Source organism: Aptenodytes patagonicus, chromosome 6, assembly GCF_965638725.1.
Source record: "Aptenodytes patagonicus chromosome 6, bAptPat1.pri.cur, whole genome shotgun sequence".
NCBI classification, from domain to species: Eukaryota; Metazoa; Chordata; class Aves; order Sphenisciformes; family Spheniscidae; genus Aptenodytes; species Aptenodytes patagonicus.
Genome location: NC_134954.1, coordinates 28,380,851 through 28,408,524, shown reverse-complemented (window position 1 = coordinate 28,408,524; position 27,674 = coordinate 28,380,851). Strand labels below are relative to the sequence as shown.

The 27,674-nt window shown below is 41.5% G+C and overlaps 1 protein-coding gene across 1 annotated transcript; it reads left to right on the top strand.

Moving 5' to 3' along the window:
- The first annotated feature begins 12 nt into the window (after window positions 1-12).
- Window positions 13-26,608, top strand: PCCB (propionyl-CoA carboxylase subunit beta). The gene is made up of 15 exons (XM_076341728.1): window positions 13-174; window positions 1,989-2,108; window positions 4,444-4,512; window positions 6,429-6,485; window positions 9,111-9,224; window positions 10,854-10,964; window positions 11,298-11,406; window positions 12,345-12,465; window positions 16,450-16,531; window positions 18,711-18,834; window positions 20,217-20,324; window positions 23,501-23,601; window positions 24,821-24,919; window positions 25,143-25,236; window positions 26,338-26,608. Exons 1-15 carry the CDS (start codon window positions 13-15, stop codon window positions 26,457-26,459), a joined length of 1,593 nt encoding a protein of 530 aa, XP_076197843.1. The 3' UTR covers window positions 26,460-26,608.
- The last annotated feature ends 1,066 nt before the right edge of the window (window positions 26,609-27,674 follow it).

Genomic DNA, 27,674 nt, shown 5'->3' with positions numbered 1-27,674 from the left:
CTGGCTCGCGACATGGCGGCGCTGCGCGTGCTGCGGCGGGCGGCGCGGGCGCCGCCGCTGTGCCGGGCCGCCTCGGGGAGCCGCCCGCCCTCCGTGCCCGAGCGCATCGAGGAGAAGCGCCGCGCCGCGCTGCTCGGCGGCGGCCAGAGCCGCATCGACGCGCAGCACAAGCGGGTGAGCCGCGGGCGGCGGGGAGAAGAGCCCCTTCCCCGCTGCCCCCACGGCGGGGCCCCGGCCCGGTCGTCCTGCCGCCGCCGGTCTCCGTAACGGGGCGCTTCCCCTTCGCGGCAGGCACGGCGGGGAAGGGAGGGGTGGTCACAGCGGCCCCCCGACTCCGGCCCGGGACCCGCTTTCCGCAGGGCAAGCAGGGAGCGGTGCCGCGCCGCAGGCACGGCTGAAACGGCCTCCCGCGGTCAGAGGCGGAAATCACTGGAGTACTGGAAACCCGGGGCGGCTTTGCGTTTCAGTTGCAGAGGCCCTTTTGCGGCAGAGCTTTTCTGAAGCGGCGTTAAAGACTGCGTTACCTGTTACTCTGGGCAGAAAAAAGAACAATTCATTTACATTAGCTTTGTCACCAGATTGGCTATAATGCATGTGTATGAGGGGTAGCGTAGACAAAAGTTGCAGCTTCTGCCTGTCGTGCGATGGTAAGTTCTAGGTTGCTTAACACTTCACTGGGCTTGGAGGCATACCATCCAGCACAGCTTCATCTTTTACACTGCTGTTGCAAATCTAAGCTGGTCTTCTAAGAGATGAGAGCAAAGAGCTGGAAGAGTGGAAGTAAGGCAGAGGAAAAGACAGATGGGAAGGATGACAACAGCTGGATTTTTAGTCTCTTCCTTCTGTTGTTCAGAATTTAGGGAATGCTGAGGGGGGTGACAGCATAGTTTTCCTATTTCTGTTTATTGTTTCTTGCTGGGATGTCTTTTCAGTTTAGCGCAAGGACCTAGTGGTACCACGATGGCTTGTATGCATCAAGGAGGTAGTAATAGCCGTTCATGTGAAGACTACATGAATGATCAGTTCGCCCATCAGCAGTTTCCCTCCTGCAGTTATACAACATCTGAAAAGTTACAGGCTCCCTGAGTTACGTTTAGGACACTGACATACCAATATGCAAGCATTTCTGCATGTCTAGGGGCCCCAAACATCTTATGTCATGTTTTGTATAAATTAAATCTATGGCTTACATTAGTCTTTCCTGCATTTGTTGATTTTAATGAACTTTTTGACCTACTGGTTAGAAGTTCTGTAGAGAAGCCGAGCTGTGTTTTAATGTCATGTTGAGGTAGGGTCATACCATCCCCTAGAGAAGGCAACCCAGGTGCCCTGACCTTTGTAGACAGATGCTTACCTGGGTTCGAAATAACAAATTTGTTTGGAAGGTTAAGATAAAAAGAACTTTGCAATCATTTATTACTACGTGGCATCATTAGTACTGAGCAAGGGACATGCATATCTGGTCAATTGATTACGTTCTTGGCCCTTACTCTGTTTTTGCCTATACCAGAAAAAAGAACAAGAGGATTTTGTCAGAAAATCCCTGCAGGCTGTCGTCTTTCCATTTTCCTCTCATTTGCTGCAGCCAGATATTGAGTGTGGTGGATTGAGCCTTGAACTGTTGGTAAGGACTGGTTTAGCTGTGGAAGGGTTCCATGTTTAAGAATAGAACAAAGGCCTTAATAGTGGCATTTAAATGTGCAGGCAAAAATAGCTGTGATGCTATTATATCTTGTTGAAAAGACTCTGAGATTGTTTCCTTTATCTTGTGGTAGTGCTGCCTTTTCAAAGTCTGGCTTGCATTATGTTTGTTTTTAAGGAGGATAATCACTATATAGGCTATTTCCAGCTTTGGGGGCATGCAGTTGCTTAGTGGACCAAATGTAGCAGATCAAGTGAGGCTATGTTTACTTAAACTACATCTGCTGGTGGTCAGTAAACAGAGCCAGAACCACCTGATGGCTATATTAATTGTTGCTCCGTTTCAGGGAAAGCTGACAGCAAGAGAACGAATTCTTCTGCTGTTGGACCCCGACAGTTTTGATGAATATGACATGTTTGTGGAACACAGATGTTCTGACTTTGGGATGGACTCTAATAAGAATAAGGTATTTTTATTTCATATAACTCTTGTTTCTTTGTCCTCGGCTGCTTAGCCAGCCAGCTGGTTGAAAATAGGCTCTTCTGTTCACATGTAATTTATTTGTTTTGTTTTCTTTCTTTTTTGTTTTGCAAATTTCCTTTTATTACTCTCAGTTTCCATTTAACAGCTTACATGGTTTACTTTTCCATTGTCTAACTTGATACCTTTTTTATAAGGTCACCTGTTTTGTTCAAATACCTCCCCGGATATTGTCTTAGATCTGTATTTTAAATAATAGAGGAGGCTGTAGAGCTTTGTTGTTACAACTTTGTCAATCAAGTTGATAAGGGGAACAAATACGGGTAGATACTTCTGCCTCCCTACAGTTAACATTAGAGTTATAGGATGAAATAACTCAGATCCATATTTATTCCTGCCAAACTGTAGTGTCATAAAATCCTTTAGGGCCTTAAAATCTGATACGTTTGGAAATTCAAGCATTCATACTGGTCTGTTAGCAAGTTGCAATATGCTTGCTTACGCAGTTTTCAGATACGGCCATGCATCCTAAACCAACATGGTACATGAGGTTCATCATGTAGAGGAAAAGTCTGTGTCCCCCTGAAGTCTCTCACCATGACATTGATGCCTGATGAATTACTCCATGGGAAAAGTATTTTTTTGCAATTTAGTGCAGAAAGGACCAACAAACATGCTGGGATGTGTAGGTGGCTAGTGCAGATGTGCCTGTTCAATGTGAATCTTCCTGTAGCAAAAGACCCTATTTGCTGTGGAGTATTCTGGTTTGGGGTGTGGTGAGAAGCTGCTCCGTATGTCCCACTGCCCCATGCTGTACACAAAACCTACAACTTCTGTTTATGCAGTTATTAAACCAGTTCATCAGTTTTCAGTCCTTCCAAGTTGCAGGGCTGCATCCTATCGATGAGGGAGGGATCAGCAGGCTTCCACCATGAGCAGCTGGGGCATTGGGAACCGGCAAAGGTGAAGGATTTGTTTTTGTTCCAGTAGCCAGGAGACTGATGTGACTTGGTGCTGGGAAGGATGGCGTATTAGACCTTCTCCCCTCTCAATAAGTGTAGGAGCAAACGTCTTTTCTTCTCTAAGTAATTTTTTACTCTGTTCCCCAGCAAACTCAAATAACTGCTGTGTTGCCTCTCATCATGCTACTCAACACTGCATCTCACAGTGCTGATAACAAATTGCTGTTTCTGAAGTTATGAGGAGCAGCAAAGTCCTGAGAGTGACAAGAGGGTTAATTTTTTCCTTGTCCTTCAGAATTCACCTTTCAGTGAGATGCAGATTGTGTTTACAGAGCACAGTTTCACAACAGATGACCTGTGGCCAGTGAGCTGGAATATTGGTTTAGCATTTAATTTTTCTGAGTTCCTGGAGCTTTCTGAAGGTAGGGTAAGACTTGTACTCACATGCAGGCCGCTCTGCAGGCTGCCTGGGCTTTTAGGAGTCATCTGTGTGAGGCAGTGGCTGGAACTACAGCTGTGTTTCCCGCTGTCCTCTGTGCCAAGAACCATGAATTGGTAGCAGTGCTGTCTGTGCAGCCTGAGAAAAGTCCCCACACAGGTATGACCTTCCTGAGAACAGATCACCTCGAGCATAAATGGCCCTTAGAGTGGGCCCTGCGCGATATACTCTTTTTTTTTTTTTTTTTTTTTAAAATACCAAACAGCAAAAAGCATTTAAATGCCTGGAATTCCTTTATGACAGCCCAGTAAAGTTCCTTTTCTACTTTTCTCTTGAAAGACTTCTATGTATTTCCTTTACTAAAAAGTGAGACAACATAGATGAGCAGATTTTAAGATTCACAGGCTCCATTTCCTCTTCCAACTCTTTCTTCTTCCCTTATTTACAGGGTGAAAAATGGGACAGGTCACGTTGAAGTATTTGAGGTGACTGTAATTATATTTTTTGACCTTTCCAGGGTTGTTTTTTTCCCTGTATAAACACCTCAAGAAAGGTTTGTGTGCTGTGTCCGTTCTTTCAGAAACATCAGGTGGTCCTAATAAAAGGTACATCCTGTCTCTAAGGACATGATTTGCCTTAATTCCAGATGTGCTGAAGTTTGAAGGGAAACTGCAAAATTCACTAATCTTTACGCTGATACACAACTAATTTGTGATATTACCTCTAGTTTTCCTTTCCAGGGCTGGGGGAAATCTTTGTGGAGCCCCCACTGCAAACATGAAAGACCAGTCCTCTCGGAGAATCAGTCTTTGCTTTGACTTAGTACTCAGTATAAGTTTGTGGGTTTTTTAGTGGATGTCGTTGCTGCTTTGATTTTTTTAATTATTATTTTTAATTAATTTACTTGGTTTTTAATGCAGTATCCTGGAGACAGTGTGGTGACTGGCCGCGGACGGATTAATGGGAGACTGGCTTATGTTTTCAGTCAGGTATGGTTTTGCTTGTTTTTTAAATAGCATGAACTTATCCTTTGAAATAAATTCACAATAGTTTAGTGTGGCCATGTAGTAATGTACCTGTTTACCTTCTACCAATAAGCGTAAGACAGATATAACATTCTGTGGGAGGAAGCAGGGCACCTTTAGACAAGAAGCAAAAAAGAATTTGTAAAAACTTTGTTGGGTGATAGATGCAGTTGTGACAAGGGTGAGATGAAAAGAGTGAAGAACGCAGAGCCAGTGGGAATGTTTTGAAAAAACAAACCGTTATTACTTCAGTGTAATATCATTGGATATTGATATGCTGAGAGACTGGAGGTGTCCCCCAAAAACACGTTTTTGATAACCAAGAAGTGAATTAATGGAGAAGTCACTGAGCACTGCGTGCTTAAAGCAATTGCAAGCTTTGACTCTGTCCCTGCAGTTGGATGTGTGTGGATGAGCTCCCGCAGGCGTGTGGAGACCTGCAAGTGTCGGTGAAGGGCTTTGCAAGTTCGGAGAACCACCTTCTGGGTTTCAAGCTGCAGAATGGGGGCTGTTTGCTGGAGATGTCAACTGGAATTGCAATGAGTGGAATTCATGATAGAGGGCACTTGAGCAACCTTGAATTGTTTCTCAGGTTCGAACTCTCTGATTAGTTGAAGGGATTGTGATAGTATATAAATAGATAGATAAAATATAAAATATACTTTTTATGTTAAAATATAACTTCTATATTAAAATAAAAATATTTGAGAGGAAACACCATAGGTAGAGATTTATCTTTGTTAGTCTTAACACAGTGAAAGAAAGGCTTTCTTTCAGATCATTGGTAACTGCTTCTCTGTTCTGGGCCACAAAGTAGCCTTTGTTCAATTTGCTATCATGGCCAAAATGATTGTTGCTGTATGACCTTGGAGCAACTCGTACACCGTGCCTTTTTTGTCTTGGATGTGTAGTTCTTCCAAGGAAGGGCACTGTTATGTGGGCCTGAACATAAGGTAGGAGCCAAACACAGACCTTAATTTTAGAAGAACACAAGTAGAGGGCAGTTTTTGTTTTAAAAGAATTTAAATGTGTCCTTTCATGATACACCTCTTTTTTTTTTTTATATATATATTTATATTTAAAGACCTTTTTCCCCTCCAAATCAAGATGCTGCCTGAGATGTTCCTTCCTTTTTGGTTCAACTGCTAGTCATAGTCATGCTGTTCTCTGTCCACACAGTTTTTAGGACTTCTTTGAGAGTAAGACTCAGTGGGAGTGCATCAGTGAAGCTCACCAGAAGTTGGCTCTGGGCTCTGTTGGTGCCAGTAGGTGTCAATATCCTCTTTCTCTTCTGGATCAGCCCCAGGGCCTCATGTTGCTTGTTCGAGATCTTGCTGCTCAGGCCCAGGGGTAGCACCAACAGTCAGTTTTGGCTGATATAGTCCCTATAGCACCCATAAAAGAGTAATTGACTCTTGGAGCATAACTCCTGAATATAGAACAATGGCGCATTTTCAGGTTTTTTTTATTTCTGCCTGTTTGCAGGCATATCTTACTGCTGACCCTTGCAGTGGGACACTCCTCACAGGTGAAATTTCTCCAGATTACTCCAGTATTGATAATGTCCATGAAAGAGGAACATATGTTGGTAGAAAGAGAGAATGTTTCTGTGAAGCAAAAAAAAAAAAGCAAATGAGACATAATAAGTTTGTGATTTTAACATAGAATCCACTGGAAAATGCATATAAAAGATCTTTTTACTTGTAAAGAAGGCTTGCATTGAACAGGATTGATCTGCAGGCTGCACTGAGGGAGTCAGGTTGTTTTGGAGCAGCATACCAAATATAGAGCATTGTAGGATTATACTATTTACCTGCAACATTTTACAGCATTTTCTGAAATGATTCTTTCCCTAATCTGAAAATTTGTTTTCCCTCCAGGATTTTACTGTATTTGGAGGTAGTTTATCTGGAGCTCATGCACAGAAGATCTGCAAGGTAATATTTCACAGGAGAAAATAGTCAGCGTTCTTTTTTTTCAGTCTGTTGTGTTAATGACTTTGGAGAAAATGGTTTGTGACTGACTTTAGTGGACTCTGGCGTATGTCATGGCAACCTGAAAATGCCTGCCTCCTCATGTCAGTTAAGATGTGAAAGCACAGGTGAGCAGATGGGTACCCTTTGGAAGCTTTTCAAGTATAAGAGAGCTTTTCCAAGTAATACACACTTTTTGTTTAAAATAAGTTGCCTTTTCTACTGTGCTACAAAAGACAAGAGAGACTTGCAAAGTACAAATATAAATTAACTAGCCATTGTCTACTGGAGAGATGTGAAATGACTTGGGAGAAACTTCTTCCTATAAACAGTGCTATGTGGAAGTGTGCAATATTTATAAAAAGCAAATGTAACAAGTAGAGAATCTGAAGATAAGCAGTTTTACAACTTGGAGGTCACCTTGATACTCAGAGCTTCTGTTATCAGGCACTTGTGGCTATTTATTCTCATTTGTCTGCTTGTCTCACTGGAAAAGCTGGTGTCTGAATCCCAAGGGTGGGGAAGACAAGAACTTTTTCATGCGTGAGTGTTCAGTGGTATGGGCTGGTGAAAACTTCCTGAATTTTTTTGCTATGGAATCAGAAACAAGGGTTTTCGTGCGCAAGGCCTTTTCTCCTGATGGAAATAACTACTTTTTGGCATAGACTTCTCAGCAGTGAGAAAGTATAAAACTAGAAAACATGAAGACTTTGAGCTGGATAATAACTACTTGGCTTTACCAAGTCTTGATACTGGGAAAGAATTGATATTACCCTTTCACATCGGGGCTTTGCAGTGTCTCTTTGTGTTGGGGAGGGATGTAATGGTACTGGACCACTGGGATGCTTTCTACTGTTTTTTTGATCCCTTATTTCTAAAGAAGCAGGGAGAGTGCTGGTAGTTGAACTAGAAAAAAATGTGAGTCCTTCCTAGTTGGTACTGTTCTTGGTTGGCATCAACGTCAGTGGTAGGCTCTAAAGTTTGAGGGCTCTAGATGCATCAGTTGCTTTGGGGCTCAGAGTCTTTGAGGCTGCAGCCTGGGCAGTGGAGAGCTCAAAAAAGGGTAGTGGCTGGGTAGTGTGGTTTCTGTCTCCTTTTAGTTCTCTTGTTGGGCTGAATTCTGGGAAGCAGAAATCTGTTCTAAGAGAGACGATCTTGGCTCCTGCAAACCTTATCAGTGGCTTAAGGGATGTAAAATGTCATGGAACATGGAAGTGAAGTTGTTCTCCCATAGCTGGACTTCCCTGGAGATCTGCCTCTTTGGTGGTAATCATTTCCCATTTGGGATTTTTTCCTAGAGTTGCAGAGAGGTAGCAATATTTGGCATCTTGCAGCAAAGCTCCAAACTAGGTGGGTCTGGGCTACAGATTGCCTGTTACTTTTGCAGAAGAGCCTTGTGGTCTTCCAGACCACGTTAAATGCCTGTAGTGGTTTCCCTGAAGCAGTAGAGATTCAGTGTGACTCTTTTGAGAGTAATATGTGCCCACTTATGGTGGGGAACACTTTAAAGCCTGTGTGTGCATCTATGATGGCATGTTTCAAGGCAATTGTTGAGTCCATGAGATGAAGAAAAGTGTTTTTGAGAATGAATCCTGAAATGTTCCCTACAAATACCGTAGGCTAAACAATGTCAAATATATGAACACATTCTCAGTAATCTGAATGTGCATATTGATGTGTGTTTTAGGAAGAACTTCAGTGTCTGGAAAAGCCTTGAAATAAATAATTATTCCACATATAAGGCCCTGGAAAATAGCAAAATGCTTCAGTGAAATTGTTTCACTAACCTGTCCTGATAGGATGACAGGCCTTCTAGGAAGAAGCAATAAATGTCAACTCAACTAATTTTTAATAAGGCATTTGATAATGCCTTGTGTAACATTCACATAAGCAAATGAGGCCACTTGATGGTGCTTAGTCTAGAAACATGAAGGGAAGTATGAAGACTGAAGGGAGATTTGAGGTACTTGAATGTTTCTGAATGCAGAGGCAAAGTAGTAGTTAATTGCTCTCCCTGTCTACTATATATCAAGAAAGAAGTAATGTTTCTAAATATCCGGAGGAAAGATTTAGTTTAGTCTTCTCAAAGAACTTCTAAGAAGGATAATCAAGCATTAGAATATACTGCTTAGGGAGATTACACAATCACCACTGCAATAAACTTTTAAGATCCGATTAGACATATATGAGGGAGTGTTTAAGGTGCAGTTGAGACCTCTTATGAACGGGGAGAGATTGGACCTCTCTGGTCCAAACTCCTGTGGTTGTGTCACTTAGCACAGGATTTGGATAATGCAGTGTGAGCATGGAGATGCACAGCTAGTAAGGCAGATAAATATTAAAGGTCATTAGAGGGTTTGAATGTGTATCTTTTAGCCTCCAGTCTGAATGAGTCAAAACATGATACCCCAGTAGGCAGTTAGTGACTGTGATAGTTAATACAAATGAAGGAGAAGCTGAGCACTATGTAGGCAGTTCAAATTCTGGCACGTATGGATTTTTTCCTGGGGGATGTACATTTTTGGGGTTGGTTGCTTTGGGATTTTAGCTTAGCTAGGTCAATAATGAGGAGTTTGTATTCATCACCAGGTCATGGATCAAGCTGCCATGGTTGGAGCACCCGTGATTGGGCTGAATGACTCTGGAGGAGCCCGTATCCAGGAGGGAGTGGAGTCCTTGGCTGGCTATGCAGATATATTTTTGGTAAGTAGGCTGCTGGATGACCAGGAAGCTTGGCATCCACAAGATGGACAAAGTCTTCTTTACTTAAGTCAGTGTTTGTAAGTAAACTTTTAGGTTATCATCATCCTATTTCAGCCAGTGTTGCCTGGTGGATAAAGCAGCATATATGAGGGCTTGTGAGACCCGGACTGTCCTCTTCGTTCTCTTCTTGGCTTTGGGCAAGTTACTGTACCTTAGTTCCATTTACCCATCTGTTAAACAGGGGCATGCTGAGCCTTGTAAAACACTGTGATCCAATGAAAAGCTCTGTAGGAGTTGCGCTATATAGTGAGCTTTGTCATAAGAATGAAAGAATAGGCAATTTACTTAATTGTTTTAGGGTTCTCTTTCAATTAACTTTCTGACTCACACTAATGTATAGATTGCCTGTGTGGGGATGTAATTTCTTTCAAGTGTTTTTCCGTTTGTCTGAGACAGGCATGCTGTAGTTCAGAGGGTGTTTTGTTAGGTGACTGATGGTTGTGATCCACCACCAGCTGTCCCCATGTCTCCTCTGAAATACAGACATGTTAAGAATTTCACACAGCAGATTTGTTTTCAATAGGGCTGATAAAAGGTGAAAGGTTTCCACTGCAGAAAAAGGGACTTAAAGTAAATCAAACACTGTGCACTTGAAGAAAACTTGAGAAAGTCGGATCAGAAGCACCAAGTGCCTGTTCTGTCAAGTTGGTAGGTCAGTGGGGAAAAAAGTTTGAGGGGAATAAAAAAAGAAAAGAAGATGCAAATCTGAGGTTTCTGTTCAAAGAATGGTACGCAGTACAATGGGACTTGTTAACCTTACCGTTTGGGGACATCCAGTACTGATTGGACTGGTGAAAATTTTGTCTTTCTACGATATTTTTGTGGTTAATGCAAGAATTTTTCCTCTAGACACACTACTGATCTCCCCCCCCCCCCCCCCCCATGACATCATTTTATATGTCTACAAAACACGCAGTTTTAAAGTAAGTGCACAAAACATAAACATGATTGTGCTTTCAGTAGGAGTGCGAACAGGTGAGATGACAAGTTAGATGCTAACAATCTTTTGGGTTAGCGCGATCTGGGATGACACAGTTGAGCAGTTGCAGAAGTCAATTGTAGTCCAGTTGAGCAATGTAAACATTTTTTTGGACAACATGCCATCTATATTGGTGGACAGCAGTAATTCACCATTGTGTAAAACTCAAGCCAGTGCAGGAATCTGATTTTAAAAGAATTTCTGCCACAGCTGGTTAGTAAAGCTTACTTCTACCTCTGAGCAATAGCATACCTATATGTTCAAATTTCAGGTACATGCACTTCTCACCACTCCAGGCTCAGTGAAGTTTTTGCCCCTGCAGCATCTGTTGAGGTTGCACATTCCATCTTCCTTTGCAGTCATTGCATGGTATATGAAATCAAATGTATGGGAACAGAAAGAAGCAAAACAGTAGCAACAATTATTTTAGTTCTATTTGCATCAAGACATTCTGTCCAGATATTTGTCTCCCAGTAAATAAAGCAAGCTGTCCTCTTCTGTTTGTGATTGTGAATTCATGCAGAATCTGTGCACAGACTTAAAGATGCACTTCTTTTGGTAAAACTAGATGCCTGCCTGTTCTATTGCAGAGAAATGTTCTGTGTTCTGGGGTAGTTCCACAGATCTCCCTCATTATGGGTCCTTGTGCTGGTGGAGCTGTGTATTCGCCTGCTTTAACCGATTTCACATTCATGGTGAAGGTAAGGGTGGAGTATATCCTGATCTGCTGCTGGTAACATTGATCAGACACAAACTGACCCCACATGAAAGGGTTTTTTTTGAGATGGTCTCCTACTTTGGATCAAGTTTGTTTTTCATGCAAAGTTAAGAAAAACTTTCCCAAATAACTTGTGGATAATTGCATTTTCTATGGATTTTTAATAAAATACATTAAGGATTTTGAAGAAAATTGGCCCTATGTTCTACTGTTTTCTTATTTTGGGGAAAGTCTCTAGAGACTGTGGCTTTTCCTTAGGTGCTTTTGCAGCTTGGGTCTAGCATTTACTGTGTTTTTGCTTTTTTCCCTCCCCCAGGATACATCCTATCTATTCATCACTGGCCCGGATGTAGTTAAGTCTGTTACCAATGAAGATGTCACCCAAGAGCAGCTTGGGGGTGCGAAGACGCACACTGCTGTATCTGGTGAGAGCTGGGTAGTTTACTTAACATACTAGTCACTCTTCAAAGTAAATGACATAATTGTTCTAGCTAAACAGTTGATTGTCTAATACAGATTTTAGTATTCATGGGTGTCACTTGAGCCTAAGTGATAAAACTCTACTTAAGCACAGGATCTACTCTCTATAGGGCTCTCTTGTTGATCCTTTTCAGTAATGGAAAACAAAATAGGAAAAGTGGGAGTGTGGGAGAGTTCTGGGATTTAGAAGAGAAAGTGGCAAATCCACAAAAGATTCTAGAAGTGGGAAGGTTGTAGGAGGGCAGGGCTTAGCAAAGCAGGCTTGGGGTGGTGCGGGTTTTTCTGTTTGTTGTCCAGAAATTTGCAGGGGTTGAAAGATTCTTAACAATCCCTTGTTTGCTTACTAACATAACCAATTGAACTTCTTAACTATGAACTGAGTGGCAATGTGAGATTAAGTGCTTTTTTCTTTTCCCTCTGGGAAAACTTGGTGACTCATGAATCTTCTTGAGGCTCAAAATGACTGTGGGATCTCAAATTCTATCTGAACTGAACTGGTGATGAACCAAAACCACAAACATAGATGCTGCTCAGATCCAGCATTTATAGAAGAACTTGTAGTCCAAAGCTTGAGTGCAGCACAGTAACCTGGATTGAATTCCAGAAGGCTGGGATCCAGCTAGGTCGGTGACAGCTGAGAAACCAGTTTACATTATTTTAAACAGGAGATCAACAATCCAGACCTGTTAAGGAGGAAGTCTGATACAGCCATGCATTTTCTAGATATTTTTAGCTGGTCAAATTTGGTGGCTTAAAACTTGTGATTGTTAATAGCTCGGGTTTAAAAATTCTTGCTGTTACTTCTTTGTATCTTTATTGGTACGTACTTGAAAATGAAACCTTGCAAAATAATTTCAGTAACAGCTTAACTGTTTCTTTCCAGGAGTCGCGCACAGAGCCTTTGAGAACGATATAGATGCTTTACTTAATCTCCGAGAGTTCTTTAATTATTTACCTCTTAGCAACCGTGATCCAGCGCCAGTCTGTGAATGCCATGATCCCAGGTAGGAGGAGACTGGCTGAGATCTGTGGTCTCTGTCCACCAAATTTCATTGCTTCTCTGGCTCAAGGAGTGTAAAGAAATGAGTGTTTTGTGCCTGGGATCTTGGCTGATAATTCTGCATTGTGGGGTGTGAATATGGGAAGTGTTTCAACATGCATGTGTGCATACATACGTGCTCACTGATAGATTTAATTTTTTTTTATTTTCTGAAAGCAATGTTATGCAGGCTGTGTCCAGAATATGGGGAAAAGTAATCTCTGTACAGATGTCACAGTCCCTTGAAACAAGCGAGGCAGAAGATAGCACAGTGAACAAAAGTGGGGAGAACTTGCCCTGCTTTGTCAGTTATGGGTCTGTTGGGTAAGTTCTGCTCATTAAGGTTAGAGGTGGGGAAGCAACAAGGAGGCAGAGGAGGCAGAAGGTTTTATGTATTAGGTACTTGTCTATCATCAGGCTCATTGTGTAGTTGGCAACATAACAAAGGAAGGACTTGAGTCATTTCAAGAGGGGAGAAACGGCGACTGTCTGGATTTTTATCAGAGAATTTTTCCAAGAGATAGAGGGGCAGCCAGAGAGCCAGTACCGGGCTGCTTGAGTAGACAGCCTTGCTAGTAGTGTTAAAGTCGGAGAATGTCAATGGAGCAAAAGCATTTTGACCTGAGATCCAGTTGCACCCCCAGTTCAGCCCTTTCTGTAGGGAACCCGTAAGAGGTTGTCGCCCCCTCCTGTATGGGAGCTGCTCCTGAATTTGTTCCTTTCAGTTCCACAGATGTGTGTGATCTATGTCTTGTGGTTCTTACACGCGTGAAGGTTTTAACATGTGAGTTGGGAAGGTTATCTTCTCTTCATGCTTCACTGTTCTTTGCAATGTCTTTGAAACAATTTGTTTGGGGAGGTTTTTTTGGATCAATTTTACAAATCACTGCTCTGGTACCTGAAATACATTGTTCACTATTAGAGAAATAAATTTGCCAATTGCTTTTAGAGAATGGTCAGACAGGTCAATTAGTTACTGGTCCTAATTTTTTCTAAGATGTTGATCTTCAGGAGTTTAATAAACTTGAAGACTGTTCTGGTTTGATAGTGACAAACCAAAGCAAATCTCTTCTATTATTTAGTAAATTTGGAGGATTATCTCTGAGGTTATCATGTTGTTTCTAAGCATTCAACAAGTTGTACTGGGATAATTACCCTCTCTAGACTTGAATGTGATATTTTAATTTCATTATAGAAACAACAGTCTGTTCTTTTTTCATCAATGTATCTCATAATAGGCGGTTTATTTTCTTGTGAGAAGCTGTCAGTTACGTTGTAGCTATTAAGGTATGAGAGATTAGTTCTTTATTTTCTTAAGGGAGACAATCTCTTATGTAGTGCCAGATACATTATTGGAGGATCACAGTATAATAAATGCTCAATAGTTTGTACTAAGAACTTCAATTTAGTAGTCTTTGTACATGTGAAGACAGATCTGTTTGTTAAATTTGCCTGTTTTTATAGCAGCATCTCCAGTATTTCTCCCATTTGTGGTCTTAATGCTTACATTGGTAATATTTCATCTGGACATACTGACGTCTTAATAGACTCCTTTTGCTTTGAATTGATGTGTTTGATCCTTACCACTGCTCCAGTCAAAGCCCATTCCTCTAGAGTAAATTATTTCTCATTGCATCATTTTCACACCACAAAAAATTGCCACGAATAATGCAAATTAAATGTAATGTACTTTTGTCTTCATTGTTAAGTCTGGAAGCTGGTGGGTTTTTTTTGTTTTGGTTGGTTGGTTTTTTCCCTAGGTGGGTAGGTTCTTTGTGGTGTTGAAAAATGTCAGTCTCGGTTGCTGAAGCTTCTGTCGGTTGGAGTTTTTGATGTCAGTGGCCTGGGTTCTAAAGAGTTAGAAGGTTCCTTATAGTACCAAGTTGACTAATGGTGAATATGCCCCCTCCCTTTGAAGGGTGTCTAGTTCATTGCATTTGGTATATTGTAGGGGGCGATTTTACCTTTATGTGTCTTTGACTATAAACAAATTTCGTTTCCTCTAAAGCCTGAAGTGTGCATACAAATTTCTGGAGGAGGTTATTACCAATTCTTGGTAACCGAGTACGGTTTCCCTTTTGTATTGAATGAAACCCAATATTGATCTGGGTGAGAGTGTCTCAAGCTGTCGCAGGCTTCAGATGACTGCTTTGATGATGAGCAGCAGTTCCTTCCTGATAAGCGGGATCTGTAAGAAACACAGTTCTCAACCTCGTAAGTCCAGTGACTCTGCTCGCAAGCTCCAGATGTCCTTTATCTGTAATGATTTGAAGGAGATTTTGAAACTTGTGATATCCTGGGTAATGCCTTCGTTTTGATGGTGGTTATTCATTTTAATGCCGTTATAATTTCCCTCAGTACTCTACAGCACTGTGAATTTATGGGAGCAGTAATTTCATTTTTCCACTTTCCTTATCCTTTGGGTTACCACAGGTAATGGACAGAACTTAGAGCACATTCATATCATCTACTCTATGGACAAGAAAAAGTTTTACGGTCTTTTGTAGTTTGGGGTTTAGTATGTTAAAATTGGTTGCTTTCATCAGATTAAGGTTTCATTATATCATTTTATGGAAGTATTTGCATGCATTCTCTTAATCATGTGGAAAAAATACTTGAAGTGTTGCTGTCAGTTTTATTCTATTAATAGATGTATCTCACTCTCGGCAAGGAGTTGTGCCTCTCCAGTCCTGTCTATGTGAGGGAGCACAGAGACAGCCCTGGGGCTTGCATTATTAGTTTTTGCCTGATTTTGACAAACTGCAGATCACTTCCTTCAGTTTTAAATCGGGTGTCTAGAGCCTTGTGTTGTCTTGTTTTAAATGTACTAAATCATGGCATTGTTAAAATAGTAATTCAATAAGAACTCCACAGAAACACCATTTACAGACAGTATTTTTATGGACTAGCACTAAACAAATACAGAACAGTATTTTTATGGACTAGCACAAATATAATACTCCCTGAAGTCTTCTCAGTGGTGACTCATAAAAATTGACACCCCCCACCGGGACTGTGAATGAATCCAAAGACCCAGTGAATGCTAACATTTGTAGGTCCTTAATGAAGCTAATGTGGTCAAAGATGGGGGTAACTGATAGTGTCAGCTGCTAACAGGGAGGCAGCATTTTTGTTAAATGTAAAGCTCCACCTGAAGTGCATCACTGTTGAGTTAAGCAGAGTAACAGTAAAGATTCTTTAAACACAGCCATTAAACTGAAGAAGGTGAGAGTGGATGTTTTCCCCACCCATGAACCTCTGCTTGTTTGGTGGCAGGGGAAATAAATATGGAAAGGTTTCCTACGGCTAAGTGTATTCGAAACCACAAGTGCACAACATGGGCAGGGAAAGGATCGGAGCTGTAAACGTGCAGCTCCTAAACTTTGTGTGCACAGTAGATCCAGGTATATGACAGGAAACCTTGCTCTGCCGTTGGGAGAAACCATTTTGGCTGTCCAGCTCTAAGGACTGGAGCAGGCTCTTCTGCTTCTGCCGCTTGACGCTTGTTCTACCAACTCCTTTTCCACGTTGCCAACTTGTGCCCAAACGCAGTGTCCAACATGCCTCCAGTGCCCCCTGCAGACTGCCATTTGTAACATTTGCCTGCCTCTCGAGTTCCCTGCTGTGATACTCAGCATGTGTAATATTAGGCTCTTCTAGTCAAAGAGGAGAAATAGTATTTCCAGGAGATGGTTTCCTAAGCAGAGGTGCCTGTAGAAGAGATGTCTCCTTCAGGAAGAGGTCGGTCAGGCTTTTGTCCTCCTGGTGCATGAGGGCTCAGTGGCCTGAGGCACAACTGGCTGAGGTGAAGAGGCCTGTTTCTCTTCCCCATACTTGAGAAGCAGTTTCCACCAAGTCTCAGAGAGGTGGAATTGTTTGCCCAAGTTGTTTCTCTTGGTATTCATCTGATCTGTAAATACTGTTGCTCACGCTTACTTACTTTCTGCAGTGACCGTTTGGTTCCTGAGCTGGACACAGTTGTCCCAATTGAATCTACTAAAGCCTACGACATGCTGGATATCATACACTCCGTAAGTCTGCTCGTGTGAGCATTCTTGAGATTAATAAGGATATATTAAGGATATATTATGTTCTGTGTGTAAATAATTGAAAGAAACAGATAGAATGGCACTGAAGATTTTTTTTTTTTTTTAGTCTTTGCAAGTTACTATTTTTACCTGTGCAGTAGCCATGAACAAAGGGACAACAAAAACTGCAGAAGAAAAGATTTTAGTAGATGAAAGGAATCCTAAGATTTGTTTTCAGGATGCGTCTTCTTATGCTGCATGCATAACTGTACAGACGAAAGATGCTGTAATTCAGTTTTCTCTCTGGGCTCAAAACCACCCCCTGCTTTGAGTTCTATCACTTGCCCCCCTCCCTGCACCTTGTTACGATGGTCTTGAATTCTATCGCTTTTTTATAAAAGGTGATAAACTACATAGAGTGCATTCAAAGATTTACCCTTCTCTATTTATTCTAAGAGACAGTTACAGACATGGACGGTACAAGAATATATTTTTTTAATTACAAGTCAAACACTCAGAAGCTTGGAAACTCCAATACTAAAGTTTCATTAAGTGAGGCAGATCTCCTGGGAGGGTAGCAGGGAAGAAAGCATCTTACTATTTTTTAAAAACCCTGAAAGCCAGTATCACGATATATAAATAATGGAGATTTTATTAAAGCAGCATAGGCAATGCTGATAATTCTCTTGCCTAACTTTGAGTACTTCACTTCTCCAGTTGTAACAACTTACTACGTGATAAACGCTTGGGCAGAGAACATGGTTGTAAAAGAAGTTTTATCACATGGAACTGTTACAGCCCCCTGCAGAGCACCCTGAGAGTCTGAATTTTGAATATTAAAATTTCCAGCTGCTGCTTCTGCCACCCAGATGTTGAGTGGCAGATGACCCAGGGTTCTGAGGTGGATGATGAAGCTGAGTAACTCCACTTCACAGGCAGCATACACAAATGGTGTGTGTGTGTGGGGAGTTCAGCTGTGTTTGTAGGACCTTTACAGATTATCCCTTCTGCTATTTTATTTGACTGTCTCTTCCCACACGCTCATTCAGCTAACACATTTCAGTTTGCAGCTGGCTGCATTAGGCTCATTTTAGTGGAGAAAGCAAGCTCAGGATGTTTTTAATCTCTGGATTCTTCCATTCTGAATTTTAGTACTACCTGTTCCAAGTTAAAAGGTGGCATTTAAAAAAAAAAAAGCTAAGTGAGTTAGGAGAAAAAAAAATCCTCCCACAGGCTTCAGAAGTGTTAAGGAAGGAAATAAACCTACTTTAATAATACTTACATTTTCCACAACTTTTCATTTGCCTCAGTCTCAGAAATGACTGGCAAACTGCAGTCTGTATAGGCAAAGTTGTCATAAACAGTTGAAAACAAGGAATTCTAGTAGAAGACACTAGGCAGCCATGTATAGGTGTCGCTACTGCTCCACTTATAATTATGATCTTTTTTGAACTTGTGAATTTTGATACTGCGTTACACACCAGTGGATGTCACTTTGCAGAGCACACACCGGAACCTCAGCCCCAGAGGGAAGCGCAGCTACCAGGGATTCGTGGTTCCAGATAGATGTGTTTGGTGTAGTGTGTGTATTCCTCCAGTGCAGATAAAAGTGTTTGTTTCTCCGTTCTCTATCGTATGCACCGTCAGTGACTTCGGGGGAGATGCACGCAGCGACGCACGCTATATTGGTCTCTGTTAACTTCCAAAGAAGTGCTCTGAACTTACAAAGAAACAGAGTATATATTAAACATGTCGTGGAGAGTTTCTGAGCTCCATAAAGTACTATTTGCTTTTTATCACTGGAAATTGTTCTTTAAAAGTGTAGTCTGCCAATAATTAAGTTGCGAGAAAGAAGTCCTTGACATCTGATTTGAAGTTTTAATTTGTTATAAGCTAGGAAAAAAGGCTCACTACAGAGGAAATGTCATAAAGATGTTCTCTGATGAAATGCTTAAGTGGCAGTTCTGATAATAAGTAAATGCAGCACTAGTTATGGTGGAATGAACCTTCCTGGAATGAAGGTTGCAGAGAAGATTAACAGGTTTCTTTTTTTCCTTAATTCTGCAAATTCTGAAATGTTTTAAAAGTTCTGATACTAACATAACTGATTTTGTGTTTGCCTGTGTATATAAATACACATATATGACCTCATAAGGGCTCTGCCTAACTCTCACCCTTGCAGATTGCTGATGAAAGGGAATTCTTCGAGATCATGCCTTCCTATGCCAGAAACATTGTTGTTGGATTTGCCAGGATGAATGGACGAACTGTTGGGATGGTGGGCAACCAACCCAAAGTAGCATCAGGTTAGAGTTAGCTGTGCGAGTTTTTAACAGTGTTTGTGCCTCCTCTCTGTTTCGTCTTTTTTTTGCATGCTTTTTAAGGCTGTCTGGCTATGAGATTAACTGCTTACGTTTTGTATGGTCCTCCACTCATTCTCACTATGTTTTTCTACCACTTTCTTTGTCTTGAATCTCATTGTAATGCAGCCGTGACATGTTAAAACTAACTGAAAAACAGTTAATTTCTTTAGTGGATCAACAAGGTGATCTTGCTCACAGGTAAACTAAACAATTGCTGTATCCAGCACAAGAGCAGTGGTAGGAGCACATAAGCAGGGTGGGTATGAGACCTGTTTGGCAGCAGCCTGCAATTAAGCGGGTTAAGCATAATATGGAAACTACGTACTTACTGCCACAGCATTAAAACACCTAAAACTCTTCTGTAGGGTGAGGTAACTTTTTTTTTTTGGCTATAGCTAGAAAAATGCAAAGCTTTTAGACACACAAGTGTGGGGCTCTTGACCTCAAATAATTTAGATATGAAGGTACAACATGTAGCTATAGCCAAGATCGTCCTTACATTTTTAACTGTCGAGGGATTTTGGTTTCTCTCCTAACTAGGTAATTTCTGAAGTGACTTTCACTAATCAGGACTTTCTGTTTCGCTCCTTGTTTTTAAGGTTGTGCCTTTTTGTTTGGGAAAATCAGATGACCCAGTATGATGTTCTGTTCTTTTGATAATCTTTATAAGATATGACTATCAAGACACTAGACAGTCAGCAGGTTTTAATATTACTTTAGTCTTCGTTTGATATTCTCAATTTTAACAAACATTTTTAATGTTTCCAATAGATGCTCTTATACAAAATGCGTTTAGGTTTTATAATACCTAATAATACAGTTATTATATATACCACATAATATAGTTCTAAATGGCACTGAAACAGAACATGAATACTTTGCAGCATGTTTACAAAAAATGCTGATCTTTCTCAAAATATTAGTGGACTTTTTTTAAAATTTTTTTTTAAATGGAGAACTCTCTAGCCTTTCAATATGACTGATCTGAAAGAATACCAGCAAAGAGAAAATTACAGAAAAATACTTTAAATTACAAGAATATAACTTAAACTGCTACTTTTGGGGATAGAAAGCTTCTGTGCACAGTGGTCAGAAAAATGAAATGAGTGCCTGTTGAATGTAGCTTGTACTCTAGTCTTAGTTCTAAACCAGCAAAACTTCATGGCAGATGATCGCCACATTATCTACAGATAAGCTTTTGATTTGTTTTGTTTTAAAGACGACAATACAGCTAAAATAGAGCCTGATTTTGACGTTGCCTGGAATCACTGCCATTAGCAGATCATTGGAACGGTTAACACCTTACCCTGTTTTCTTCACTTTAGGGTGCTTAGACATAAATTCTTCTGTGAAAGGAGCCCGCTTTGTTCGTTTCTGCGATGCTTTCAACATACCTCTGATTACTTTTGTGGATGTTCCTGGATTTTTGCCAGGTATGCCTTGCCATTATATTTCAGCTAGCTGCAGGGGGGTGGTGGTGTTAAAAACCTCTTTTAAAAACTCTGTGAGACGACCTTTACTGTAGTAGACTTAAATAAGCCAAGTTTTAAAATGCCACTTTTTGGGACAGAAACTCTGTAATCTAAGTACAGTAGCCATCACAAATGGATATTGAAATATGTAAAAAATTGCAGAAAAATGCAGTAAGCGCCTAACTATGCCACTAATCCTGCCATCAGTGTGTTCTGAGATCACAAAGCTTTGCTGGGCTTCACTGAGGAGGGGGCCAGTTCATGCAGTAAGCTAATGCTGAAGCATTTAGCAGTCTGATAGAGACACTAGGATGACCAGTTTGCCAGGGCTGAGCGTGGGTATATCGTGCTCTGGAAAGCTATGTCCTACTGTCTGGAATCGCAGCACAATTGCAAAGCTGTTGACTGTGGCCTGTCCAAGAAAAAAAAAAAAAAAGCATTCCCTGGAGATGCTGCCCTTGTCATAAATGGTATGGAAGTTACACTGTTTTCTTTATTACAATGAGACTCCATGTCCCTTTAAATGCTCAGCTGTTTTATTTATATGCCTGTACGCTGGATAGTGTGGTAGCAGAAGGCCCAGCAGAGACTGTACCTTCCTGAGAGGCAGTGGAAATCAGTCCAACACACTGTTTCTTAGTCCTCTGGACAGGATTTTGTGATTGCGCAGCACTCCCGATTCTCCTGGGGGCAGGGAGGCCACTGGTCGAAGCAGTGCTAGGAGTGGCAGTTGAGGGTACTGTGAAGACACATTCCAACAACATCTGCTCAGCACTGGAGTTACTGAACTAATACAGGCCCCTGTTGCTATCCAAGCTTTGCTGTGGCAAGAGAAACTGTCTACCTCATCTGCCAGCTTCATCTGCTGTACTTAATGCCCAAATGTGTAAAAGGATGAAGCTGGGGGGGGGAAGTATGTCCTTGGTTGCCATTGATTCAGTTATACACAAACCCCCTCCCTGTATCTTTGAAAGCTTAGGTTCTTTCATGCTCCAAGGCACTTTTTTCAGATAAAAATGCCCATGATTTAGAAGCTTTGGGTAAATCAGTAAGGAAAGGTCCGAGATTTGACAGCACAGGCTATATGAGCAGTTAATGTTAAAATGACCTGTTAGAAAACAGATTGTGAGAGGAATATAAAAGTTATACTGATAAACATGCTGTCTTTCATACAATTGAATAGAAGGTTAAAACTTGTATAAACCAAGGTTTACCTCAAGGCCTCTACAGATACTAAAGCATCAAAATGTCGCTAGTTAACATTCCAGTTGTTATTTTAATACAACATATTTTGCATGTTTTAACAATAAGGCAATACAGAAGGCTTAACAGAACCTTCCTCTTCCCTCTTGCCCTCTCTCCTTTCTCTCCTGCTGTAGACACACTTTCCTTGTCTGAGGTGGACCAAGCAGCAGCTTAGTTCACTTCAGGGGCCACTACAGCAATCTAGATTTGGACAGTTGCTGAGAATTCAAGAACAAAGCTCTTCCATACAGCCAATGAAAAGTAGTAACTTAATACTGCATAATAGAATGTTGGTTTAAAAGTAGATAAATGGAAGATAAAAGTAAAGAGAGGAGAGCTGAGGCTTGATAGTGATCCTAAACTGTTGTATTTAAAGTTTGACAAGACTAGTACATTAGCATTAGAAATTTTAGATTAAGTAATAAATTCTGAGGGTGTTGATCACCTAATTTCCCTGTTCAGTAGAGAAGAAGAAAGAATCTGTCGCACCGGCTCACAGAGGTGTACAAAACATCTCACAGTGTTAGTGACCCGAACACTTTAAATAGTCCCCAATGTAATAGGTGTGCACAGAGATGGCATTTAAGGCATTCATATCCTGTAGCTGGATAAAAACACATTTAGAACAAGTTTGGGACTGAATCTATGGCCAGAAAAGAGTTTATGTTAATTGGCCATGGATGACAGTATAAATAGTTCAAGTAACAGTTGAATTGAGCTTACGCATGAGGCATTTTAAGTGACTGGCTACTCTGTTCTAAGCATGAATTAGAAACTAAGGCTGTGACTAGACTATAGGGTCTGCGAGTGCTTCCCAGCTTCTGGGTCTGGGTTGAGCGTCCCAGCTGTGTTCAGACTGCTGCTTGGGATAAGAAGATGTGGCTGTTCTGATTTCTGCTGCTGGGAAGGTTCTGCAGGCTTGACAAGTCCCACTGGCTGGAGAGAAATACAAGAACCAAAAGTGAAATTGCAGTTGAGAAGAGACATTTGTAAGTGTAGGCATGAATTACTAGACACTCAAATTACACTTGAGAGGAAGCATTAAAATCAAGCCGCCAAACAGACTATCAAGTAAGTTATTTAAAAAAAACCTCACAGAAGAATTTTTACTTAAAATCTTACTTTTTTTTTTTAAAAATCCATTAAAAAGATCCCAAGGTACTCTAAGAGGTTATCTCAGGTGCTGAAAGCAAAAGGCAATAGCTGGATAAACTGCTCGAAAGTAATTGTAGAGTTATATCCAGTGGTCTGAAATTCAGAAATCCTAGAAATAAAGTACATGGGATTGCCATTTCCAAGTCAAGTCATGTAGGCTTGTGTTTGGGACAGAACTGTGTTGAACATCCTATAAAATGGATGACTTGCATTCTTATCTGCTCCATATGACCATTCTCCAGAAGCACCTGCTGTGAGAATCCTTCTAGAGGAATTCATGCTCTGTCTTTTAAGGTCCATCATTTTGGGCTTGCTTGAAGGAAGACTAGAATAGGTCTTTAGTATGGTAGCCAAGCTGCCTTTCAGTATGGTGTAGAAAAAAGGGGGTTTGGAAGAGTGGGTTTGTGGGGAAGTGAATGTGGGTTGTGTTTTTCACTGCTAGTCACATTTGGAGTCTTTAAAATGATGTAACTGTATTTTGGTCCTAGGAAGATACCATCTGGTGAGCGTTTACGGTTCTGTGACCTTACATACAAATATGTGCTGCTTTTGGCGAGAGATTTTTTCGTAGAGTTGCTCAGCATCTTGGAGAACATCACCTGGATATTACCTTCTCCTGGATATTAACATGGCTCTGGTTGTTAGGTTTGCTGCCGGTAATGGATGATGACAATTGCCAAACTCCATATGGGGTTTTTGTTAGTTCCCTGGAGTGAAAAAAATTTTGTCATTTGTAGGTACAGCACAGGAGTATGGTGGAATCATACGTCATGGTGCAAAACTACTGTTTGCCTTTGCAGAAGCAACTGTGCCTAAAATTACTATCATCACCAGAAAGGTAAGGTGGCACAATTCCATGGCGTTCTTTTGGAGTTCCTGTTTTCACTAGTAGCAATTTTAGTTATGTGAAGCTTTGTCCATCTGCCCCACTTCTGTTTTCTATTGTTGTCACATCTCTGTTTGTCCCGTCTGGTGACACCTCTTCATGTCAGGTTACAGGAGGCCATTTCTTCTATTCTCAGACTATTACCTCAGTTCCTTCATTCCTCTTGTCTCTGCCCTCCTCTGAAATCGCATGTTTTTGCTCTTTGCTTTCTCCCTGGAGTGCCTTCAGTCAAGTATTTGTCCTCTGTCACCCAGCTTGTCTCACTGAGGACATGCCATCTGTCTGCACACAGCAAATCCTTGCGATCTTCTTTCTCTATTCTTGCCATTCTTGTCTCCTTTTCCAAAACCAGTGCCGACTGTATCTTTCTTCTGCTGTGTCTGCAGATTTAACGCTCGTGTGGCTTCTCTTCTTCTATACACTTTTGCTACAGTCTACTTGATTTTCTTCCTTTCTCTTTTTCTATAAGGTACCTGACAGCATGCTGCCATAAGCTCCGGGGACTTTCTGGGTCCTAAAAGGCTTAGCTTTTTTTTTTCCTTGCTGGTCTGCCCCTCCTGCTTGTTTTTTCTGATAGGCTTTTGACTTATCACGGCAAAAAAGAAAAAAAGAACTTTCCCTCTTTCTGTTCCTTTGCCTTCTCTGATTCTTCTGAATATTGCCATCCTTTACTTCCCAAGCTTGCAGCCTTGCTGTAGTTTTCAGTAATGCCTTCAAACAGACTCTACTGCAGTTGCTCTGCAGTTCTGCAGTATCTGTTCATCACTGCTGTCTGGACCACTTCCAGTACCAGAGTGGAGCGCTGCAGAGTCAGAGTCCTGCATTCCCTGGCCAGGAAATTCCAGTACCATGCCGACTGGTTTGTTTGCGCCCATGTGCAGGGTGTAGGTTAAGGCCTGGTGTTCCAGGTATATGCAGATTCCTCTTTATCTGCCATCAAGAATGGTCTTAGTTAGCAACAGCCCCCTTCCTTGCTCTTTTGTGGTTCTAGTTGAAGAGATGTCTAGTCTTAGGAGACTGTTGTAGCAAAATGGAGACGCTCATGCTCTCCTTCAGGTAAAATTGAGCCCCACTTGCTTGTCTTTGGAATAGTAAAAGCTGCAAGAGGAATGTAGGCTATTGCTGCTGCGAGGTCACTTCACGCTAATTAATCCCTTTGGTTTTGTTTCAGGCCTATGGGGGTGCCTATGATGTGATGAGTTCAAAGCATTTAAGAGGAGATGCAAATTATGCCTGGCCTACTGCAGAGGTGGCAGTGATGGGTGCAAAGGTAAGTCCAGGCTGCCTCTCACACTGGTGTGCAGCAGCCATCAACACCTTTATCGTGGCACAGAGGTGGCCTAGCAAGATGAAGACAACTGGTATTTTCCCTGAAGCAGCTTACCGAATGCACGCTTATATACTGTGGTGGGGGGAAGGGGCTGGTAAAGCGGACAGCTTTCCTCTGTATGGGCTGAATTACCATCACTGACCTGTAGGCTTTATCTTTCTAGGGTGCTGTCCAGATCATTTTCAGAGGAAAAGAGGCAGATGCAGAGGCAGAATATGTGGATAAGTTTGCAAACCCCTTTCCCGCAGCCATGAGAGGTATGGTTATCTTGCACATTGTGTCCCCTGTTTGAGTTTGCCGTTGCACGTAGATAAATTTTTAGCTACTGAATAAATTTTTTGCTAATGAATAAGTTAGTTAGGCAAGACATTTGTATGCGAGTCAGAAAGTGATATGGTTACGTGATGTTTAACCATAGCTCGTGCATGTGAAGGAAGAACACATCTAGACACAAAACACATCTTCAGATGGAAAGAGACTGGTGAGATGTGGGGATGGCACTGAAGAACTTATTTTCAATTTTGTAGATATTAGAAAGTATCTCAAAACTCAGCCTTTTCCTTAAAAGTACAGGTGCTTTGGCCATCTATTTGACAGTCCTAGATGCAGACCAGTGGCCTTAAGAAAGGGTCAGAGTCTAGTTCAGTTCAGTGATGTTCCCCAGGACGCTTTGGAGTAAATTTTCCCACTGTTTTTACTTCTGAATTTTACTTCTAGCTTTGAAGCATTAACTGTGCTCTCCAAGGCAGTTCTGTAGACTCTGGAGTCAGCCAGCATAACTGGAAACGGGGAGGGCTTACCCTGTTGATTGGTTTTGTACTTCATTTAAATCCTGTTAATAGTGCCACACAGCTGGGAAGACTTAACCAAGCTGTTTTCCACCACAGCCAATATGTACATTATTGCTCCCTGTGGTTTTGCAGTAGACTATTACTATTACTGCTGTTTGAGCCAGAAAAAAACAGATGCCTGCACATGCAAAGTCCAGGGATGTCTCTTCTAATCAACACTTCTGAACCTTTAAATCATACTAATAGTAGTAGATGGAAGGAGATGGTATGTCTAAAACTTTGCAGTAACAGGTGCAGTACTCAGTGAGTAAAGCCCCCTCCCTTAACATTTTTTGGCTTGCTAACTTTTGCAAAAATTAAAAGAAGCAAATGTTTCTAATTTAAAAACTACTGACACAGGAATATTTCCTTTTCAGATTATTCTAAATTATTTTCTTAAGTTAATTTGTAACTTGTCAACTGTTTATTCCAAATATTGTTTTGATTTTGCTAATTTACATTACAACCTAGATTTAGAAGGCTGAGAGGCAAACACTTCATGTGTGTGTGGTTTTTTTTTTTAAACAGGTTTTGTTGATGATATCATCCAGCCTTCGACCACCCGCATGCGCATCTGCCATGACCTAGATGTCCTGGCTAGTAAAACACAGTCCAATCCCTGGAAGAAACATGCTAATATCCCACTGTGAGTGTGAGGAGGGGCTTGGCCATGCTGGAAGACATGGCAGTATTCTGAACACAAATGCTCTGTTTAAGTGGAGGTCTACTTTGCAACGGAAATACTTCTTTTCATTTTGATTTTGCTAATGACCATCAATAAATCATATTACATATCTCATTTAGTTTGGGGTCTTATGAGTTCATCTCTACAAAGCCTTTTTGATGGGTTAATAATCAACACAACCTGCAATGCCTGCTGCAGGCGAGCTGTTACTAATTGCTTGAGGTCAAATGCTCCCTTGGCTCCTTCATTCCATAGGCCCTGGAGGTGGCTCAGACAGGCAGAGCTGCAGTGACCTCTCACTGCTGAGAAGTCAGACCCCCGTGGAGTTCAAGTCTAACCCCTGGGTCCACCTTTGGAGTCTGACTCTACTTCCTGCACCACAGACTCAGGGAGAGAAAAGTCCTGAGCTTGGATTTCAGTGCACTGGAATCCAGGCTTTGCTGATCTCAGACTAATCCATTCTGTTCCTCTGCTACTGTCCTGAGTTGCAACTTTTACATGCAACACTGGGTCTCAGGTTGGTATCAGTGACCTCCAGGCTGTGGGCACAGGTGGGATAGAGGAGATGGAGCCAGCCTCCTCTTGAAGGACAAGCGACAATGCACCCAAATTGGAAAAAGGACAATTCTGGTGGGACATAAAAGTTCTTCTCCCTGAGCGTGGGAGGCTTTTCTCCCTCAGCAGAGGGTTGAAATAGAGACCTCCAGAGGCCCCTTCCAGCCTAATTTTTTTCTATGAATATTTGCCAGACTTGCAAGGAACCACTGCAGTAGATGTGACTACTGATCAGCCCTGGGCCTTATGCTCACTCTGCTCATTAGAAGCTGCATTTTAACTACAGCCCCAGAAGGTAGTGAGTAATGGCTACCGTCATGTTTAGCACTACTGCAAACAGCTGCCAAGCACATGAAGTCCTGTAATGGCCTGTCTGTTGTAAGTAACCTCAGTAATTAGTGGCACTATATTAAGAACTACCATACCTGCAACACTGCAGCTGCTTCTGTTCACTCCCCAAGCACATGCCTGAAGTGGAAGAAAGATAAGATGGCGACTTTCCAGGTAGCATCTCTTCCCAGGTGGGTGCAGCCAGTGCCCTAGTGAGTACAGCCATGGAGCTTGGAGCCTGTACCTGCGGGGTCAAAAAAACCCAATCGAAAACCAAAAGGCAACAACTAAAAAT